This window comes from Schistocerca nitens, chromosome 1, assembly GCF_023898315.1.
Source record: "Schistocerca nitens isolate TAMUIC-IGC-003100 chromosome 1, iqSchNite1.1, whole genome shotgun sequence".
NCBI lineage: Eukaryota > Metazoa > Arthropoda > Insecta > Orthoptera > Acrididae > Schistocerca > Schistocerca nitens.
Window position 1 is genome coordinate 930800967 of NC_064614.1, and position 23729 is coordinate 930824695.

The window sequence follows — 23729 nt, forward strand, 5'->3', positions numbered from 1 at the left end:
AACATGATTCTTGTGCTTTGTTGTTAAGGGTTTCGGTCCAGCGAAGCGTTTCGTTGTGAGCTACGTCCGAATAATATTCTCCCTGGCCCCTTAAATTGCTGCTTAATTGAAATATGGGCATCTCTTCGCTTTTTACTCGTACACTCGGGTAATCTTTACCGGGTGTACTTACTGTTCGTGTTAAATCCAGTACAATCTGCTTATTTTCATTCAGTAGGGAGATTTTCCCGCTGGAGAAATCAATTTTTGCTTTCTTCTCGCTCAGGAAACCTCCCCCCAGGATGCAGGTTACTCTCAATCCTTTGACTACGAGAAAGATACATCTTACGTTATCTTCCCCTAGGCATAAATCTACCAGCACCTGATACTGAACGTTTTGTGCTTGTGCTTTCATGGCTCCAATGACACAGCAGTTTTGTACAGGAAATGTCAGTAAGTTGTGGTTTTGGCTCAAGGTTTTGAATAGATCATAGCTCATAACATTAGTAGTGGCACCTGTATCTATGTATATTTCTACTGGCAATTCATTAATTCTAGCTTTTATGATGGTTGGTACTTCAGTTATTTCTTTTTTGTTACATTGGTTTGATTCCATAAGTAAATCATGTTGTGTACTGTTTCCATCTTGGTACCTCAGTAATAATATATTATCTTGTGTATTGTTTATAGGTGTTCCCCCTGTTTTTTCGTCGACCATCAATTGGGAGCTTATTGTGGCCGTTGTTCCTTTGACGGTCTTGAACTATGGTGGTTTCCGTCAGTGGGCATTTCTACTATCCTTACGCTGCTATTCGAGTCTGTCCATGTTTGTGGTATTGCGTTAGTATTCTGCATAGAATTCCTATTGTCACACTGGTACTGGTTACCGTTATGAGGCGGTGGTGGTGGCATAGAAGTTTGCATCCACTGCAGCGGGTAAGTGCGGTTGTTGGCACTACAGCTTTGTTGCGGCCATTGACCTTCATTTCGACGTTTTTTATTGTAATTATTATTACTGTTACTGTATCCGTGATGTCCTCTATCTTCCCACTTACGTTTTTGATTGTAAGATGGTTGACCATTTCCGTTCTTCCTGTTTTGTTCTGCGGATTGATCTTCCTTTCCATTTCCGTGGCTTCCAAAATTGGAATTGTTGTTGCCATTTTTAAACTTGCGTGGTGAACCATTACTGTTCTCCCGGTCTTTATTTATCCTATTTTCTTCCTTGGAGAGATCGATTTTGTCCAGCACAGACAAGTACCGTTTCGTAATTTTAAGATTCTGATCAGATCACGGGCTGATATAGGGTCATCCCAATATCTAGTTTTGTTGATATATTTTTCAAAATATTTACGGAGTGTACCCTGTTTGTGATTGTACATTTGCGGGCTGTATACTTCAGTCCTCAGGCGTTCTTGAATAGCCTTAGACCAGTATCTGTCTAGAAAAGATTTTTCAAATTGTGCCAGGCTATGGCAATTTTCTATGACTTCATTTGCCCATAAGGCAGCGTCGCCTTGTATATGTGCGATTATGAACTGAATTTTTTGGCGTTCATTCCAGGCACTCGGTAATACATTTCAGAATCCTTTTATGAAGATTACCGGATGCACTGTCTTCTTTTCCGCGTTAAATACTTGAAATTGTCTGTGTTTTATTAAGCTTTCATCAATGTTATTGCTTGTGGAAGCAGAAGCTGCCCCCACGGGGTTATGAATAGGAATGCTTCCTGTAAATTGTATGTTTTCTCTTTCCGAATCGCTTTTTTGTTGGTATGAACTGTACGTAATGTTCTCATTATTGTACACATTCCTAACAGGCATGCCACAGTTGTTGTTAAGCATTTGCAAATGTGCACACTCGAGTTCAGCAATTCTGTGTGTCATTTCTTGCTGCCACAGTGGTACTGACAATTTGTATCTCACTTCGCTTTTTTCACCTGCGAGTGGTAGCATGTCTACTGTGGATTGTTTACATACAACTACTCCGTTAGTTACTTTTTGCAGAGCAGACTGTATTTTGCTTTATACACGTTCTGTGATCTGGCTTTCTTTTTCAGTGAGCCAGTCATGGAACTCTTTTTCTACTTTCTGGGCTTGATCATTTAAATGTGTTTCTATGGTTTCTTTTTGTGTCATTTCTAAATTGTCCATTCGGTTCGCAAGCTGTTCTACTTCGTCCCGGATGACTGTGTGTGCCGTCTGAAGCATTTGCACATCTTGTGCTATATTGCTTACAATGTTCGGCAGTTCGGCATGGGCTTTCTTTATTTCTGTCATTTATGAATGTATCTTTTCAAACATTGTACCTATACTTTCTATTAAGACCTTTTCTCTTTCTTCGTTTTGTTCCCTTATCTGATTAACTAGCTGGTGATTCCTCTCTTCCTTCAATCTCTCTCTTTCTTTGTTTTGTTCTCTTATCTGATTGTCTAGCTGTTGATTCCTCTCTTCCCTCAATCTTTCTCTTTCTTCGTTTTGTTCCCTTATCTGATTGACTAGCTGTTCGTTCTTTTTCTCTAATTTCCGTAAAAATTAAGCAAATGGATCTGGTATTGGTGAGCATACCGGTGTGGTAGTAGCACCTATCGGTTTTCGTCTGCTGGCTACTTCCTGGCATATCACCGGAAACTACTTTGTTTACATTTTCTCCCCCCCCGAGAACTATTAATATTTAGTAAGTCAGTGTCACTATCCATATCGTTCAATAATTGCACATTATTTGTAACATTGGACACATTATCTGGTTGCAAATCTAACACACGTCCAACTTTTCCCATAATGACGATAACTTTCACTGGGCTAACTACAAAAATTGTTTAAAACTACAAATGCGGACTAAGTTCACAAGTCAAACTGCTTATAATTTCCAAAATCACAAAATATTAATATCTACACCACTGTACACCATGTACCATCTATGATACTATACTTTGATGATACGGGCCTATGTAGCAAGCTTTTATGCATAGTGATCCTTACCTTGATTTCTTTTTTCTTTTCTTTTCTTTTTGCTATCTCATCCTCTCAGGGTCTATACAGTTCTTCTCCGCTTTCCTCGTTCAAGTTTATACATGAAATGGAATTTGAAAGAAATTAGAATACATACAGTACATGTTAACAATTACATACATACAAACCCTAAAAAAAATATTTTATCTCTTCGGGCCCCACGTTGGGCGCCATTTATTATATCTCTTAAAAAAAAAAAAAAAAAAAAAAAAAAAAAAAAAAAAATGTAACTATTTATTTAGAGGAAACACTCACCTTGTAAATTTGTTTGTCCTTTGATTTATCGTGATATGTTACTGATTTTTTGCGAAGTTAGTTTTTACGTTTAGCTTTCAAAAAAATACAAGAGAGATATAATAAGCAAAATAATGAATTTCGTAGGTTGCCAATTACGTATTATATCTGGTTTTATCGAGCGCCAGGCTCCCTACAAATTACTGTAAATGCAATAGCGTAGTACTACTCAGCTCCAGTTCACTATCACAGAAAATAGACAAGTTTTAATAAAATTATTTCACTGGATTACTTCAATTAATCTCACTGAATATTTTTACATAATTTCTTCCGCTCCCGCTATCAGACATTGTGCTGTGAAAAAATATTTTTAAATGTACCGCGTAATGGCGGCTAATTGTTAACAATCAGAGATCACTCTTACTAGCTCCGCAGCAGCTGGAAACACGCTAAATAATTTTCATTAAATATTCTTTTCATAAGATAAATGTGGCATAGGTTCTTGAAATAACACACAGAGACCACATTATACTAATATATTCTTTCTAGGACACAGTTTACACCATTAAATATTTGCAATTACACTATGACAGAAACAAATGCTAGTGCAGCACAATAGCTTGCGTACCTTCTTCCAGCTAACACCAGAATGAACAGAACAAAACAGACTAGACAGAAGAATGAGCATTGCATTGTATTTTATACTCTTACAAAGATAATCACATTATAATCTCATACAATAAAAATAATGTCTTTTCTGCATTTATCGATCTATATTGTATATTTTTAAAGTTAGTGTTATTACCTTTCGCAGATAAATCAATGTTTGTAATTCATTTTGAGTCACATACAGTCATTTTTATTTATGTTTCACCTCAATAATGGTGAATATTGCAAAAGGGACACTACAGACCCAAACCAAATGAAAAGTCCTCCACCCTAAGCTACACACTGCTTTCTGGCCACACACAAGTATATCCAGGAGCACCTACAACTTTGGCCCGAAACTCACACCAGAGGTTAAGTAGGATGGTTGGGATAACAGCTCTTCCAGCAATATACTCATTTTGCCACAGCCAATAATTTTTAATTATTTAGTTCTTCATTCCTATGTAGATCCATTTTGTGATGTGAGTTTAATATAAAAAGCAAACATAACTAAAAGTTAACTCATACATACAGGCATTTAATTATATGTCTAGATATAGTCTTCCAAAGATTTGTATGTTGAATACCACAGTCGTACATGCTTACTAATAAACAAAAACAAATTAGCTGATAATGCAAGCTCAAAAGACAGGTTTCTGGGTTTCTGTTCTGTTTTCAGTTGTTTCTCTTACCAAAGTTTTGTTGTACTTTATTTTGTCCTCCTGAAGACATTTTCCAATTGTTTTGTTTAATTTACCATTTTTCTGTTTGTTAACTTAAACTTTTACTTTGCTTTAACAGTAACCTTGTTCCATAGATTTATTCCTTTCATTTTGGTTTCCTCATACCTGAAGCATATTTTGCTGTTCCCCTACATTTTTATGTTACATTATTGCAGATGTAGTCTATGTTTCTAGTATCCTAATTTTCTATATGCTGAAATTTTTGCTTAATTTAATCTGTTGTAATGACATCTTATGGTTTGTAAATTTATGTTATGCTTCTGAAAGTTAACTTAATGTTTTTACAGAAGGAAAATGTTCTCACAATACCAAATTTACTCTGCCTATTCCGCATTGCAGCTGCACCATATTTGGGATATCTTGTTCTACAGTCAGAATTTCATCTTGCTGTAGCTATTTTTGCATTCGCTGGAGTTACTGACCTGGTAAGATATAACTGCTTTATTTTTGTCTTTTAATTTGAAATATGATATTCTTTTTAAATTGTGCATGTAACAAACCAATTAATGTCCAAGAAACTACCTTCTTGTAGGAACTGTAGCTAAGTGTGAATAATGAAAGAATAAAAATATGGTTAACTTCTGCCTATGTAATTTTATTTATTAAGTTTACAGGTATTTTGAGGAGGGTAGCTTCATAACAAATAGTTATATTCCATAGTCCATTTTAATTTGATAGTAGTCAAACTGTTATTACAGGATTGTTGCATAACCATTTATACATCCTTGGAAAGTGTATTAACCAACTGCATTACTTTCCAGCTGAAGTTCCCATATGAGGTTTCTGTGATAGCATAAGCTAAAGAGCCAGAGTGATGTTTTGCGTGTTTAGGATGTATTGCACATCTGATGGTATCTTTTTCTCACCTCATTTTATTTACAAGAGATGTATGCATAGGATGTTTCTCGAAAACAGTGCAAGTTAACTTAAGTCCATATTCAAAAGCAAACTATAATCCATGACATATCCAACTTCTACCTATGTCAAACAGAGTCCACAATAGCAGCAGCAGCACCTAAAATAAACTGGTAGCACACTAATGCACACTGCACAAAGTGCATCGCAACTGCCTCAGGCTGGCCCTGGTACAGTTTATAGGCTGGATTCTTGCTTGGTCTTGTCAGAGGGTGCTTTTGATAACAAGCACTGTCTAACAAGTGGTGCCACAGCAATTGACAAGAATGTTGTGCCAGCTACTTGGTTTTCATAGTAATGTCGGGTGATGCCACTACATCTCCTTCCCTCCCCCTTCCCCCATCAGTGATCACAATGGAGAAGAATGCAGGTGATGCATGGTCTGAAGGATTTGTTGGTGGTGTTGCAAAAGTCTGTGGGTGGAGGCCATGTTGTACTTCATTTACCTGTGGCAGATGGAGAATGTCCTGAGGATCCCAGTTCGGTAGTGTCCAAACTCACGGGCTCCCACTGAGAGTACTCACCCAGAAATGAGTGGCGTCACTGATTATGTATGTTGACAGTGGGCGCAGCATGTTGAAGTGGGTGTGATGAGGGCAGCTGTGAAAATGCTCTACTGGGCTGTAGTCTTCACCTGCATTGGTCCTGTAAGTTGCTAGAAACCACAGGAGGCATTAGGTGCTGTTACACACATCATTTCCTTGTAGGTGGTGGCCACAACACAATCCTCTGCCTGTTCGAGTCCCTCGCTGAGAGGCTGAACCCAAATCTGTCATGGCCAGTTGCCTGAAAGAACACTTGTGCAGGTTGAATTTTAGTTCTGTTCCTGTTTCGTGAATCCGGAAGTACAAAAAGAGTCTGTCCCAAAATGTGATCCACTGTGGGACCAGCTACCATAAGAAAATTTCCTGGACTTTGTTGTAATCAAGTAAAAAGGAACTTTTCCTAACAAGAGCACTTTTGATGGCATCCATTGGCTCACAGATTCGTCTCAGATACCTGTAAGGGCGGTGCCCCTAAACTGAAACAAGAAGATTGTTTTAGCAAGGATGCAGAAGTAATTTCAAAGGGTGTTTGCCATTGAATACATGTAATGACATTTGCATCCTTAGAAATTCACAGTTCTGTAGATTTATCACTCACCTGGTACACTTCTATAGGTTGTGATGTATCTGCGTTGGAACTGCTATAACATACCTCTCACAAGTGCCTCTTCTTCCTGCACCTGTGGCTTTGTGTGCACCAATGGTGGCACTTGCTGCATACTTGGCGAAGGAAGCAACATTTAAATCTGGTTACCGGCACTGCTACTGGTGTTGCCTGCCACCACTGGCATAATAGTTTACAAGGTTGTACAGTCTGTGTAGCAAGTGATATCCTGCATGACCAGTGTCAGAGAGCTGACTGCTACATCATCATCCTCCATCATAAATAAACTGTGGGCTACATGATCAGTTTCATAAGCTTGAGGTATTCGCATTACTTCCCCCAGAGAAGGATCTGGTGCTGACAGTACGTAGTTTCTCACTTCCAAGTTGGGGGCAAGACACTAAACTGTCCCTGGTCAGAGAGTCCACATAATTCTGCCTGTGTAAACATTTGAAATTGCAATTCCTACTTAAACCTTGCATGTCAGTTCCCCAGTCCACATAAGTTTGATTGGGACAGTTTTTCTGTTGCCAGAATTCTAATGTGGCTGCAATAATATTTGTTCTTCAAAAACTGTTCTTGTAATAACACAAAATTTCTAGGGCACTCAAGTTGTGCTAGAGTTCTTCCAGCCCTAGTTTCTGCATTTGAGATACGGTTTGGGTGTTCCTCACAAAAACGTGGTCTTTTGTCTTTCTATGTCAGAAATTTGGCAAGCTGAAAATGTTACTGCAAGTGTCGGCACTAAGTGTCCCATTTCTCTCTTGGTTCATTAAATGATAGGAAAGTCATAAACATGAGTGGTGCAGGAGACATTCGTGCTACATTCACTAACACTTGCACTGCCTGTAGCACAGCTGTCATTAGCTCCTGTATGCTTTTATATTATTAGTTGTTGTAAGTGTACCGTGATTGAAAAACCAGCACTTTTTCCCAATTACAAAAATTTTCAAAGTCCTGTTTGGAAATATCACAGGTCCTGAGTTGTTGCCACTTATATAAAAGTGAGTTACACACAAGCAAATGGGGCTCAATCTTGTTTATTTATTTCCTGATGACCAGACTGAGTAGCGACAAGACGGCAGGCAACAGTAATGTTGTGCCAGCTATTTGGTTTTCGTAGTAATGTCAGGTAGTGCCATTACAGATTATAAGCTGAAGCTTCTTTGATGCAGTTTCTGTTTTTTTCTGTATTCATTCATAACATAAACATGTTTGGGTGTCTTCATCAATTTGCATTACAGAATTGCATGGAAGACGTAATTATTTTCTATGATGGAGGCACTACTTTTGGGGAGAAAACACATTGGTTTGGTTACAGGTATTACATTTATTGAATATTATGTTGCTGTGTATGTTAAAGTAAAGCAGATGCAACTCTTTGCTTCGAAAATTTGTGCTTGTGTGATGTAGTACAACAAAGAGTAATTCATTACTTGCTTTTCAGTTATTTTATACAGAGTATGTTTATCCATAGCTTGCTTGGCACAAAAACATACAGGTTAATTTGTTATTCAAACATTACAGTTTTATATTGTCACTTGTTATTCGATTGCAAGATGTATCAAAGAAATTATAATTCCTTATTTAGTATAATTGAACTAGCTAATACAGTTTGCTGGTACTCTTGAGATACTGTACATTGTCATCCAAGAAGTTGGGATATAATTTCTGATCGATTTTTTCTCTTTTCATGTGTGCTCCAGTTCAGTATTTTAGAATTTTTTTTGAAAATCCTCAAATCTGCTTATGATATCTGAGATATCCTGGTGAAAGTTTAGTCTGTTTGGACTTTCTGCACCCACAAATTTAACATTACAGAGAGTGAGTAGGTGAGGGTGGAGATGAACACACCTGCTAGGGAATGGATCAGTCATTGTTTTCGTAAAAATAATTTGTATTTTAGCATTCTTGCAGCACCAAGCATTGTTCGTTATATTCCTCTTGTATGTGTTCAAAATTATATACTCAACGATGATTATGCTGACACACAATGTGTATTATAAATAAGAATTAACAGAGAAAACTCCTTTCAGCACATTAAATTGAGCTGAATATTACATACCAGTCACAAAACTGAAGTGATTATACTGATGGTGTAAAAGATAGTGAGACAGATGTCCCAGAGGAAATATTGTGCTGCAGCTGTTATAATTGACGGTGTAAAATATGTAAACGTGGGTACCAAATTCAGGAAAATGTAAAATGGTACATACTATGATTGCACAGTATTTACATACCTAATAAAATATTGCTTATGTACCTAATAAAATATTGGTTATGCAAAGAATTTGTAAATGTCAGTATCTTGATCAAATGTACAAACGTATTTTATGGTAGTAAGGACAGCTATAGTAATTCAGCTTGGCAAAATAAAATATTATACCAAAAGATATCTCTGGAATTTCTTACAAATAAAACACATGTTGGGTTATAGTGGGCAAAATGGCTTGCAGAGCATATAATAACCATCAAGTACGAATTAACTTTCATCTGATAAAATCCTTGATGTCCATATCAAGAACAAACAAAAATGATGTGACCTTTTAGATCTCCGTAGTGAAACTGGTAACCTCAATATTTCAGACTTTGCAGGCAAGTTAATGTTGCCATTGTATAAAATCACAGTCTTAACTTGGACAACTTAATTTGTCCAACAAATTTTGAAACTGTTGTATGAGGTTTAAGGATTGCAGCCGAATCACGTTGACTTCTTGCCTCGATATTTCAGCTGGCAATCATCCGGCCATCTTCAGATGAGTGTCAGTCACTGTCGACTGCAAGTTCCCGGTGTCAGCTTCATAGTAAAAAATTGGTGCGAAAACGCATGCGCATTGGCGACCATCAAAGGAGTGTCCTCTATCAAAATCCGCACCCTCTGGAAATATTGTTCTATCTGTGGCCCACAGACGCAGTGAAAACTACTTGTCCGCCCTCTGTCAGAATGCGCACTCGCATTACTAAAAACAGACGTCAGATGTTGCCAGATGTGTCATTATGGATAAACTGTCTTCTCTCAGAAGAAATTAGAGAGATCACTGGGTCCCAAGCTTTGTCCAGTTGAAAATGGCATCACGCTTTATTAGATTTTGTGCTAGGCGTATCTCCACAGATTCTTTAATTACTGAAACCCAAAAAGTTTTCACTGGGACCAAGATTTTTGTGGCAAAAAATTAATATTGTGTCCTGTGGTAATGCAGTGCTCAGCTACGGCTGACTTACTGGGCTGCAAAAGACGAACTTTGAAAACTGTCTTCATGTAAACTCTTTATGGACCCAGTCCGATTTTGCCCAAGTCACGCCGTCGACTCATGCCAAGGAAAGTGATGGCAGGCTGGAAGCAATCTCTATATGCAGATGAAACAGCTGTTTCGATATCATATCTGGTTCACGGCAAGTAAACCGGATCCTCTCCTTCACTAGTGCTAAGCTTGCCTTTCATGTAATGAATTTTGCAGCGGCAGTCTGGATAAAATGTCTCACTCTGGCAAACTTCAGAATAAGGTGATTGTCCTGACACTTCAGTAAAAAACACAGAGAACTTAACAGTCTCACTCGCTTATTGCATAGCTTGTCCAACCTCTGGATTTGTAATGCCATTGCCTCTCGAAGATGGTACAGGACGACTTGGGTCTGTGGAAGACCAGAATCTACCAAATTCCTTGCCAGTGTGACAGAGCTTACATCCGTCACACGTCACACACAGTAAATGAAATGTGCATTGAACATGAGCGCCACACTCGCCTTTCGCAGCCCAGTAAGTCATCTGTAGCTGAGTGCTGGATTACCACAGGGCACGCTATGGATTTTTCTGCCACAAAAATCTTGGCCTCAGTGAAAACTTTTTGGGATTCAGTAATTAAACAGTCTGCAGAGATACACCTATCACAAAATCTTATAAATCGTGATGGCGGTTTTCAACTGGTCAAGGCTTTTGGGGCCTGGTGATCTGTAATTTATTCTGAGAGAAGACAGTTTATTCATAATGACACGTCTGGTGACGTCTGACATCTGATTTTAGCGACACAAGTGCGCATTCTGACAGAGGGTGGACATGTGGTTTTCACCTTTATGCACGCGCATGTGCACCACATATAGAACAGTATTTCCAGAGGGCGCGGAATTCAATAGAGGACGCTCCCGTGATGGATGCCAATGTACATGTGTTTTCGCGGTAAGCTTTTGCTATAAAGCTGGCGCCAGGAACTTGCACTCTCCAGTGATGGGCACTCACCTGAAGGTGGCTGGACGATTGCCAGCTGAAATATAATGGCAAGAAGTCAATGTGATTCTGCTGCAACCCCGAAACCTCATCAAACATTCAGTATGCTGGGATAACTTCAAGAATCACATTTTGAAACTGACAAAAAAACAAATTCATCTCAGTTCATAAGTCCTCCTTGTGATTGTCGACCTTAAAGAAAAATGCTAACATATTTATATCTCAAGTTGACTTGGGATCACAATAAACTCATATGATAATTGCTTGAGAAAGGAAAGTGATGAGCACTTCAGAGAGAATTTCGGCTGTTAGAAGTACTTAATTCGTCCTTTAACATTCATTGAGGCAATGCAAATAATTTTTATACCTATTTTGTTCAGGTTGATGGCTGGATAGCTCGGACATACCCAAGTCAGTCATCAAAATTTGGGAGTTTTCTTGATCCCTTGGCAGACAAAGTCCTAATAGCGTGTTTGTTTCTAACACTTACATATGCTGGATACATTCCAAGTAAGTAATGAAAAATAAGATAAAGCTCCATAATTTGTCACTTTTGACACTAGTATACACTGTGCTAAATATGTTTTATTTTACTTATTTATTGATGGACTACCATCATTTTTATTATTATGAATAAGGTATTTGAGTGTGTGTGTGTGTGTGTGTGTGTGTGTGTGTGTGAGAGAGAGAGAGAGAGAGAGAGAGAGAGAGAGAGAGAGAACAGAAGAAGAAGAAGATTCCAGGTATGATCAAACATTGTATCAGAATAATTGAGGGGATAACCAGTTCCATTCCATACCCTTCCACAATTTGAATTTTGCTCAATCTCTAGTAAATTCATCATAAACAGAATAATAAACTATTATCTTCCTTTGACAATGTTATGAAAAAGACAGATTGCTACTCACCATATAGCAGAGATGCTGAGTCGCAGACAGGCACAACAAAAGGACTACTGAACATGTAAGCTTTTGGCCAGAAGGCCTTCTGAAATAGACAACATAGAATATACACTTTCACGCAAATGCAGCTCACACACATATGACCACTGTCTCTGGCTACCGTATCCAGACACATCTTCACTGGTCATAATGGCTCAGTTTGAAGCAGGACTCATATCTGAAGACAGTTCTACTCCAGTCAATGAGATTCCTGGCCAAAGATGTGTTTGGAGATGCCCCTGAGAGTGATGGGGTACCAACCTGACTGTTGCCTGCCTTACTGTCCGATGACGAGGACAGGAGTGCCATTTCACATCATAGCAGGACCAATGGTTGTCATCTGTGGCACCCTTACAACACAGAGGTATGTCAACAATACTCTACATCTAGTTCTGTTGCCTTTTGTAGCAAGGCATCCTGGCCTTACATTTCAGCAGGATAATGCCCGCCCATACGAGGCAAGAGTTTCTACTGCTTGTCTTCATGCTTGCCAAACCCTACCTTGGCCAGCAAGGTCGCCGGACCTCTCCCTAGTTGAGAATGTTGGGAGCTCTGTGGGTAGGACCATCCAGCCATCTTGGGATTCTGATGATCCAAGGCACTAGTGGGACGGAATTTGGGACAATATCCCTCAGGAAGACATCCAAGAATTCTGTCAATCGATGCCAAGCAGAATAACTGCTTGCACAAAGGCAAGCGGTTGACCAATGTGTTATCAACTTGTCCAGTTTGCGAAGCTGTTTCTCTTGAATAAATAATTAATTTTTTTGTGAAATTGTAATCATTTGTTTGCCTGTACATGTACATCACATCTACCAATTTCTGCCACATTTGGGTAATTCCTTCACGGTGCATCGTCCCCCCCCCCTCCCCGCCCTCATCCTCCTCCTTCTTCTTCTCTTCTTCTTAGGGTGTGTATTGTTTACTAATGCTGATGAATCTTCTGAATTTTGGGCATCGGTTTAGGGTCTTTAGCTAATAAATTGCAAGATGCAGGTGTGCTAACACCTTGCAACTAAGAGACCTCACATTGGAAAACTAGTAAAACAGCATGAATATGCCAAGCTGTTTTCATTTAAATGTCTTTGAAGGTGTCAGATAAATCAAAACGCTAGTTCCCTTCTTTTACGAGGGTGGTTTGAATAGTTCGGAATAACCACAAGAGATCAGTGCTAGAACAATGAGTTGTTCACGTGATGTTCATTGGACTGTTGCCTTTAAACGCATGCCACGTCAGTGCTCTTGGAAGAGAGCTGTGGTGGTGACGTGGCTCTGTTGTTGTTCCTGCATAGTGATTTGTGAAGATGGAAACAATTGAGATTCAAGCAGTGATCAAGTACTTCCTAAAGAAAGTATGAAGGCAAAGGACATTCATACCGATTTCTTGAACACACTGGGGGACTCTGCTCCTTCGTATTCAACTGTTGCCAAGTGGACAAACTAATTTAAATTTGGTCGGGAGAGCTTAGATGATGATTTGTGCAGTGGTCAGCCAAGATGTGTCGCTACTCCAGAAATCATTGCAAAAGTGTACAGAATGGTGATGAAGGATCGCCAATTGAAAGTGCGTGAAATTGCTCATGCTTGTCAGATGTTGTCTGAAAGGGTATATCACATTTTAACTGAAGAATTAGAAATGAAAAAAAAATATCTGCAAGATGGGTGCCGCAACTCTTGATGCTGGATCAAAAATGCATGAGAATGTACATTTCAGAACAATGTTTGGCCCATTTTAGGAGAAACAAACAAGATTTGTCGCTCCAGTTTGTGAGCACAGATGAAACTTGGGAGCACTAATGTAGCCCAGAGACAAAACAACAGTCAAAGCAGTGGAAACATGCTGATTCTCTGCCACCAAAGAAAGCAAAGACAATTCCTTTGGCGGAAAAGGTCATGGCATCAGTGTTGTGGGATGTGAAGGGGATTTTGTTTGTAGATTATCTATCCACTGTGCAAACAATTACTGGAGAATACTATGCTAACCTTCTGGACAAATTGCAACAAAATATATGCGAAAAAAGGCCAGGTTCACCAAGGAAGAAAGTCATCTTCCACCAAGAGAATGCGCGCCCGCACAGGTGCTGTTGCCATGGCAAAATTACACGAACTGAGGTATGAATTGTTGCCACACCCGCCTTATTCACCTGATATGGCTCCGTCAGACTTCCATATCTTCCCAAAACTGAAACTTTTTATTGGTGGATGAAGAGTCACTTCAAACGAAGAATTGATAGATGTAATTGACAATATTTTGCAGTCCTGGAGGAAACTCATTTTTGAGATGGGATCAAGGCACTAGAACATTGTTGGACCAAGTGCATTAATCTACAAGGAGACTACATTGAAAATAAAAAAAAGTTTCATTGATGTAAGTACTTTTTTTATATTCCAGTCCGAAAACTTTTCAAACCACCGCATACGTCCCTAACTCTGCCCAGGACATACTTTCCTTTTTTTGGCTATGAGAGGAGCATGGAGCATGTTTCATTATGGTTCCCTACTTTCACTCTATCATAATTTTGACATTAGATCACCATAGCTTGTCAGTCTATGTAGATTTTTGTTGACTTGAACAATGGGTGATCTGGTATAAGTTTTTTATTGTCTTTCAAACCATGTTGCTTTATTGTGGCAATGGATAAAGCTTTAACAAAACAACAGGGCTGCAATTAATTACATGTATTTGTCTAGCTTCTTACAAAATTGAACCAGTTTGCACAAATTTGAAACATAGAAGTGGTGCGTGTTAAAAAAACTCACAAAAAATGTATTTTTTGCACATAAAGTCCAAATGAAGCTAGATTTTTGAAAGATAGTTTCCTGTTTTATAGTAATAATGCATGTATGCATTTATTTATTTCACTTTAAACTGTGCACTTAATTCATGTAAGAACGAATTTTATGTGCTCCATTTAGCTTGAATTTACACCACTGCATCTCAACAGCAGATAAAGATTATTGGAAATAAATTCATTTTGACTTTATCTTCTTATACCTTCATCGAAAGTTTGAACCAATTCATACAAGTTTAAAGTATATAAATAGTGCACTTCACAACCCTCGCAGAAAAACATGTCTATTGCGCATAAAATCTGGAGCACATAAAAACTTCACAAAAATCATGTCTTTTGCGTGTACAATCTGAATGAAACTAGAGTTTTGAAAGTGAGTTTTCAATTTTATTGTACAAATGCATTCTTTCTTTATTTATTTATTAACTTTAAACCATTTCTGCACATTCTGTTCACTAAGCTTGGCTTTAAACCTTTGCATCTTAGCAATGAATAAAGATTATTGGAAAAATAATTGTATTGACTTCATCCATTTATTCAGTTTCGCACAAAGTTTGAACTGATTCACACAAGTTCAAAGTATGTACACAGTGCACATCAGAAACCTCACAGACAAATGTGTGCTGCATTTTGCATGACTTTAAATCATTGTGTCTTGACAACGGATAAAGATTGTTGGATAATTTTTTTTTTTTTTACTTTAATCATTTGTCTACCTTTGTGAAAAGTTTGAAACGATTCATACGAGCTTAAAGTATAGAAGTGGCACACTTCCAAAGCCTTCCAGATAAATGTGCTTTTTGCGTGTTATTGCACGTAACATCGGAACAGTACATGTACAAATGGTGCCACTAGCTGAGAATTAATTTGAGCCCAATTGAAATCTTTTGCAAAATGAACTAAATCATTCACATAATTTGCCTGAGTACCAGCCCCAGTTCGTCTTTCAAACTTTCATTAATATTCTGTAACATAGCTACACTAAGACAGATGTTAACGTCTTACCCTTTGTTCCCAGCTCAAATAGAAACCAAGCACCCCCCGCCCCCCAAACTGATTCTGTGCATGGTCTTTTCAGAAATATTTGTTACAGCACTTGCACGTCTGTAATGGTAGATCTTGCAGCTTTCCTTTGAATTTCTTCAGTCTCTTCCTATAATCTGACCTAGTGGGATACTTCAACTCGGAATATATTCCAGCATCCAGCAACAATTTTTAACAATATTGGTCTCTTAGTTTACCCATCTGTTCAAAAGAAATGTAGAAACATGGGTAAACTTCTTAGAAACTGGGTAAATTGTACTTTTCCTTGGCATCTACATTTTTACCCTGTGAATTAATATTAATTTCGTGCAGAGTGTCTCATTTGTCTTCATCTACAGCTACAGCTACATACTCGTACATACACCATAAACCACTATATGTTGCATAGTGGAAGGGTATCTTGTACCCTTACTAGTAATTTCCTTTCTTGTTCCACTTGCAAGTGGAGTGAGTGAAAATGACAGTGTATGTGCCTCCATACAAGCTGTAATTTCTCTTATCTTGTCTTCGTAGTCAGTATGTGAAATGTACGTAGGCGACATTAGAATCATTCTGCAGTCAACCCCAATTTCCAATTCTCTAAATTTTTTCAGTAGAGTTTTGCAAAAACGTCATCTTCCCTCCAGGGATTTTCATTTGAATTCATAAAGCATCTCCATTATGTTGGTGTCTTGATTGAACCTTCCAGTAACAAACCCAGCATCCCCCCTCTGAATTGCTTTGATGTCTTCCTTTAATCCAACTTGGTGGGGATCACAAACACTTAGCAATACTCAAGCATGGTTAGTATTAGTGTTCTATACATGATCTTCTTTATAGATGAGCTATGCTTTCCTAAAATTCTCCCAATAAATTGAAGTTAACCATTCACCTTTCTTTCTATCATTCTTAAGTGCTCATTCCACTTTATATTGCTTTCTAATGTTACACCTAGATATTTAATTGACATGACTGTGTCAAGCAGCACACCACTAATAGTATATTCAAACATTGCAGATTTGTTTTTCCTACTCATCTGCATGAACTTCCATTCTGCTGCATTAATAGAAAACTGTAAATGAGAATTTCAGATGTTCATGAATTGGGTTAACGTCTGTGACCAGTAAAAATTGGGTTGGACTGGGATTCAAACCTGAGTCCTTGCTTTTGCCAGGTACTCTCAAAATTTTTTGTGACGCAAGTGATTAGTCAAAAGTTAGAGCCATATAGCTTAGAGGGAAGTAAAAGACAATTTAAAATTTTGAGTTATTCATGGCAGCATGTATGTGTTCTACAATCAATAGTCTTTTGTTTGGGAAAGACAAGGATACGGTTTTGAATCTCATTGCAGCACACAGTTTTAGTCTTTCCAAGATTTTCTTTGTAGTATATACACTGCTAACAGCTGCATCATAGTCACTGTAAATCCTGACCAACATTTTTCTTTACCTGACAGTTATTTGTTTCTGAGTCTCAGTTTCAGTTGATATTAAGCATCAGAGGCGGTTATGTATGGCATTTATTTATGCAGCAGCTAGGTGATGAAATTGTAGAGTTAACATCAAGTGTATGATTTAAGATTTCTTCTTTCCCTTTATTGTCATCTATTTCACCCCCAGGCTCCAAAACTGATTGTATTGAAGCTTCTGATGAGTTATTCAATTCTTCACAGAGCTAGTAAGTTCTTGCTTTTTCTGATAGATATTTTGCTAATTTATAACTGTTTAAAATATTAAAGACATCACACAGCTAGCTTACAGAAGCATGCACTGCTGTGAACTTTTATCTCTCTATTTCTGCACAGTCTCTTTTCTCCAAATTTTATGAATGTTACTGCTACACAAGTGTCTCTCTTCTGTCATTTTTCATCACTTTTCACCTACTCTAAGTCATACCCCTCCAAAATCTTCAAAATGTTGTGGGAAATGAATATTAAATCAGCCACCAGAATGTTGTTGTGTGATTAGCTTTGAAGTTAGCATACAAAAAAATGTGGGAAACTTGTAGCCAAACCTACATTTATAGTGATTGTAGACCTAGAGAAAACTTTTGACAATTTTGACCAGAAAAACTCTCTTTGAAATTCTGAAGATAGCAGGGGTAAACTACAGAGAGCAAAGGGCTATTTACCACTTGTACAGAAACCAGGCAGCAGTTATAAGAGTCGGAGTGACATAAAAGAGAAGCAGTGGTTGAGAAGGCAGTGAGACAATGTTGTAGACTATTCCCAATGTTATTCAATCTGTACATTGAGGAAGCAGTAAAGGAAACAAAAAACAAAAAATTGGGGTTTGACAATGACATTGTAATTCTATCAGATACAGCAAAAGATGTGGAAGAGCAGTTGAATGGAATGGACAAAGCATACTGAAAGGAGGATATATGATAACATCATCAAAAGCAAAACAAGGAGATAAGAATGTTGTTGAATTAAATCAGGTGATGCTGAGGAAATTAGATATTAGTGCACAAGACACTGAAAGTAGTAGATAAGTTTTGTTATCAGCAAAATAGCTGATGATGCTCAAAGTAGAGAGGATATAAAATCTAGAATAGCAGTTGCAAGAAAAGCTTTTCTAAAGAAAAGAAATTTGTTAACATTGAATAATGTGGACTTGCGTTGAGGAAGTCTTTACTGACAGTATTTGTCTGGAGTGTAGCCATGAATGGAAGTGAAATATGAATGATTTAGACAAGAAAAGAGTAGAAACTTTTGAAATGTGGTGTTACAGAAGAATATTGAAAATTAGATGGATAGATCATATAACTAATGAGGAGGTACTGAATAGAATTGGGGAGAAAAGAAATTTGTGGTATAATATGACTAGAAGAAGGGACTGGTTGGTGGCCCCATTCTGAGACATCAAGGGATCATCAATTGAGTATTCAGAAGGTTGCAGTAGTTATTTGGAGGTGAAGAGGCTTGCACAGGATAGAGGAGCATGGAGAGCTGCATCAAATCAATCTTCAGACTGAAGACCACAACAATAATTACAAAGTAACTTTATCAACTAAAAAACATCATTCTTGAGGCAGAACCTGTGTAAATGTTAGTAAATAATTATGTTATTTAGTAGAAAATTAGAATTTTTTAGGACTAATTGTTTACGATTAATATTTTTACAAAATTTTATACAAAAACAAAATATTAAAGAAAACAAACTTTCCTCATTTTGGTAAAACATACTGTTATACTTAAGTTTTTGTGATATATAATTTTTCATTGCAGTTTTATGGAAATATCTGTTCTAGTAATGAGTTTGGCATCATGGATTGTTACATTTTTATGTTAAGGACAGTGGAAGATGAAGCAGAGTGGTTGTCTTGTCGTCAATATAGTTATGGTTTATATATTTATTGCACTTCATACTGAATTGTAATACTGAAGGCTAGGTTTCAGTTTACCATCAAAATGAAATCAATGACTATGAAAAATTGTGAATTTCATCTGCTGCATCAGGAAAGAATAAATTAGAAGAATGTATGCAAATATTGTCAGGTTATTATTTACAATTAGGAAACCTGGACCTTCTAATTCTGTCTGCAAGATAAGTATTGATTTTATTTTTGTTGTAACAATATCTGATTAACTGAGGGACATATGGTGATACATCTTGTGTTGGTGTTCCAACAAAAGCACCTGCTAAATGATGCGGTGTTCTGTATTTTTGCAAAAGTCGGATAATTTTCTGTTGAAATAATCAGATAGTTATGGTACAGTGTACATTTAATCATCTAGTGTAATTTCTGCTGGTAACCTACAACGTGTTTTCCTTTTTATGATATGCATATGATTAGTGTTTTAATGTTGCACAAACAAAATATCAGAATGGCAACTTAGGACCTTCATGCAGGGTATACTAAGACAATGAACAAAGTAGTACTCAGTACAAACACACTTAACCAAGAAGTACACCTATTGATGCACAGTCTAACATGAAGCATACATCTGTCAATAAACATTTGTTCGCCCTGTGGCCCCAGTGTGCAGGCGTATACAAGGCTGTTTGGCAAATGTCACTGTGAGGTGGTCTCTTTAGCCTGGTCATGGAGGTGCACACTGTTTGATATTGCGCACTCACTTTACAGTGTTAAAATACCCCTTCCCCCTTGGGGAAAAATGTTCACCATAGTGATATCCACATCTTCATTGGCTCAGATGGGGAGGACTGCTGGAGCAAGTGTCATGCTGTCACACATAAATAGGGTCTGAAATGGTGGTACAGGTGTGATGCACACTCATCCGCAAGAGACCATAAAGAAGCACTGATGCTGGAGGTGCCATATGCATGTCTACCTCCAGGCAGGCACACAGTGATGGAGGCAGCAGAGAAGGGGGCTGCAGAAATGTAATTGGCCTGGTACCAACTATGCCGCCCAGAGGAGGTAACACTTGGAACGAAGTTGGAGCAGGAGCTGGGGGCCAATACAGATGGTGGAGGCATCCTTGTGGGGCAGCAGGGTCTTCAGCAGGGTGACCAAAACAAGTGACAGCAGGCTAGCAAATATGTACGAGAAACATCCCAATGGTCCAGATAGAGAGGGTGCATGTTGTCCCACCACAATGCAGACAGTATCACAAGCCTGACCGCTGACCCTTCTATAGCCAGCAGTAACATACCATCAGAAAGTGAGAGGTGGTGGTGGAGAACATAATAATTGTGCAAAGGATCTGACAGTCAGCCCAGCAGTTTATCTGGCCAGCCTTGGCGGACAAATTGAACAACCGACATAAGATATGATTGGCCATGATAGTTGCCAAAATCCGAGAACTTGGAATGGGAAAACCATCCACAGGTTTTGGGCTTCATCAGCTAAATGGAAACACAGCAGTTCATCCTGATCAAATGCCGAATTGGGGCCAGTCAACATTTGAGAAAGAGCATCTGCATTAGCAGGACGTGCTGTACGTTGGAAATGAATTTCATAGTTGTAGCGCAACAAAAGCGGAGCCCACCATTGCAGGCCATGGGCTGCTTTGTCCAGTAATGATGCCGAAGGATGGAAAAAAGAAACCAAAGGTTTATGATCAGTATTCAAATGAAATTTAGAACTACATAGAAAAACTAGAAATTTTTTGAGTGCATAAACAGTAACAAGAGGTCTTATATCTGTGAATAGTGTTGTTGCACATGATTCAGGGTTTTGGAAGCACACACAATAGGATGTTCGGAACCATCTGCGTATTTGTGCATGAGAATGGCCCCAAGGCCTTGCTGTGAGGCATCTGTAGCCAACACAAAATTTTAGCCCAGTTGGAAGGTAACCAAGCAAGGTCCCAAGTGTAATTTTGACTTCAACAGAGTTAAAAAATGCTCACATGTGGCGACCAGTTAAAAGGAACACCTTTCCTTAAGAGAGCATGAAGGGGCTAAGCCACTGCTAAGAGCTAAGAAGGAATTTATGGTAGTATGCAATCTTTCCGAGAAAGGCTTGCAACTCTTTGACATTGGTAGGAGACAACAGTGGCATCAGTGTGCTGGTATAAAGGCTGGACACAGCATGCGAGACTTCATAACCAAGCAGACAGCTGAACAAAATTGTGATTTGTCCAAATTACATCTCAACCCGGTGGCCTGCAGCACCATAATCAAGGCACAAAAGCTCAACAATTGTTCTTCTGTTGAGAAACTGAAAACCACACTATCAACCAGATATTTAATGCATTCTGCCATGGAGGCCATGAGTTGCTCCAAAAATCATTTGAAGATGGCAGGTGCGCTAGCTATATCAAATGGCAGGTGCTGGTATTGGCATAACCCAAAGGGAATGTTCACTATAAGGATACATTTGGTGTCATAATACAGAGGCAGTTTCAAGTAGGCCACAGACAAGTCTGTTTTGGAAAAATATTGGCTGTCAGAAACCCACACTAAAGAGTTAATCCTGAAGGGGTAAGGGACAAGTATCAATGGTTTTGCGACTATCACCAGTGGAGTAGACCATTCACTAGCGGACACAGGTGTGATAACACCCAAAGACATATCTACGATTTTTAATTTGACCTGCTCCTGTAGAGCTATTGGGATTGGGTAGGCCTGAAAAAAAAAATGGGCACGCCACTTGTTTCATTGTGATGTGAGCCTCAAAATCAGTAGCAGTCCTAGACCTTCTGAAAACAAGGAGGAATATTATGAGTAGAATGTACCCAGGCCATTACGGAACTTGATCTGGTACCAGATGCACTTTGTCAGAAATAGAGTAGCCAAAATTTTTGAATGTGCATAATCCAAATAAGTTTTCAGCATCATCCACCACTAGAAAGATCAAAGGCTGAACAACTGCTTTATACATTACAGGTGTAGAAAACTATCCTAATATGGGTATTTGTTGTTTGTTGTAAGTCACCAACATATTTCAATATTGAGTTCGTTTGGGCTACCATCACTTGGGAAACACTGTTCACATCCATGTTCATGTCTGGTGAATGAGATTGTGACTGCATACAAATGCAATTTTTTTTTATTTTTACGATGGTTGCATGTGGCGGCACGCGGCCTGCTCATGTTGAGCAAAACAATAAGGGCGCAACAGGAAAGGAGCACAAGGCAGCTGTTGTGACAGTGACTGTTGTTGCTGTTTAGCACAATGCTGCCCCATGCATTGTGGAAACCACAGTTGCTTGGCTGCAATGTTGTCTTCCCCCCATGAGCTAACCAACAGCAGCTGAGGAGGATAAGCAGTGGCGGCTCTTCACACCAAGCTTCTATCCCATTTCCTGCCCCTCTAGATATTTAAGAAAACTGGGAAATATTCAAAACCTCTGTGAGAGGAGGGTTTTCCCAAACTCCTGTATGAGGGGCACATTATAGCATCATGAATCATCAAATCAGCATATGAGTAACAGTGAACTTCAAACTGGCAATGACGGCTGAGCCTGTGAACTTCCGCTGCCCAAACTCTGTATGACTGATGCGGCTACTTTTGACAGCAGTAGAACTCAATGCCCAGCAGCAATAACATGAGTATATTCGCAGTGATAAGTAGAGAGCAACTGACACATTTCATTAAAAGAGAGACTGGCAGGTTCCTGAAGAGGAGTCAGCTGACACAGAAGGTGATAAACACGAGGAGAAATCCCTGGCGTAAAGAAAGCCTCACACATGTTGGAGTTCCCAACTCCTAAAGCTGGAAAAGTTGTTGAAGGCATTCTTCATATGTATCCCAACCTTTCGCACAATAATTGTTTGGAGGAAACGGTAGGGTTGTGTCAACAACAGTGAACCCTGGCTACTGCTGGTGGGTGAGAGTTCACTGCTGTTCGACAAGAGATTGAAGAATTTCTTTCACTGACATATTGGCCACACACTACACTTGATGTGCAGTCTAACATGGAGCATAGGTCTGTCAAATAAACAATGGCATTTCAGTGAAACTATACAGAGAACTTAGGAGTAATGCCACCTACATTATGTATGTAAGGAAATATTATACAGTGGGTCTGTTAGTCAGAAATCATGTTTTAATGTTGCTTGTTTGTGAGAAGATTGTGTTATGCCTCATATAAGATGGAGAAATGCCTATTAGTTCGACACTGACAAGATTGTGAGTCATTGAGAGTGCAGTTTATTATTCTGCAATATTGTTTCACCAGAATTCTATGACTGTCCACTTGCAAATATAGAATCAGTGGGGTCAAGAGGGCATACTCAGTGCCATGCAGAATCTCAGTGTCCTCACACAATTTAGTGCCCAAGAAGTAAGACTTATTGTTCCATCAGTTGTGCAGCCACGTCATGAACCTTGAGTCAGTAACTGGACTTCTTTGTAGCAAGATATGAATCCGCTCAGAGTGTGCGACAGCATCTGGAACACCACAGACTATCAGCGCAGCAACCACTGTTATGGCTTCTGTTGACACTGAAGGCACACCAATAGTGATAGCCCGAGACAACACAGGAGTGGAACCATCTCATCTTTTCAGACAACTCCCAGTTTTGCGTACAGCACCACAATGGACGTATCCACGAGAATTAGGGTGCTGATGACCTCGCCATTCTTAAAACACTAATCGACATCGAGGTGAATTAACGTTTCGAGATTGTGTTTGTCAGTGTCATAAGAGCCCAGCA

General features: G+C 38.7%; 1 protein-coding gene across 2 annotated transcripts in view; it reads left to right on the top strand.

The window, feature by feature from the left end:
- The window catches only part of LOC126193539 (probable cardiolipin synthase (CMP-forming)), a 107256-nt gene that overhangs the window by 57878 nt on the left and 25649 nt on the right, over window positions 1-23729 (top strand). For both annotated transcript variants that reach the window (XM_049932696.1, XM_049932695.1), the window contains exons 3-4: window positions 4903-5040; window positions 11282-11411. In XM_049932696.1, coding sequence (XP_049788653.1) covers window positions 4903-5040; window positions 11282-11411 — 268 coding nt within the window. The remainder of the gene's footprint in view (window positions 1-4902; window positions 5041-11281; window positions 11412-23729) is intronic.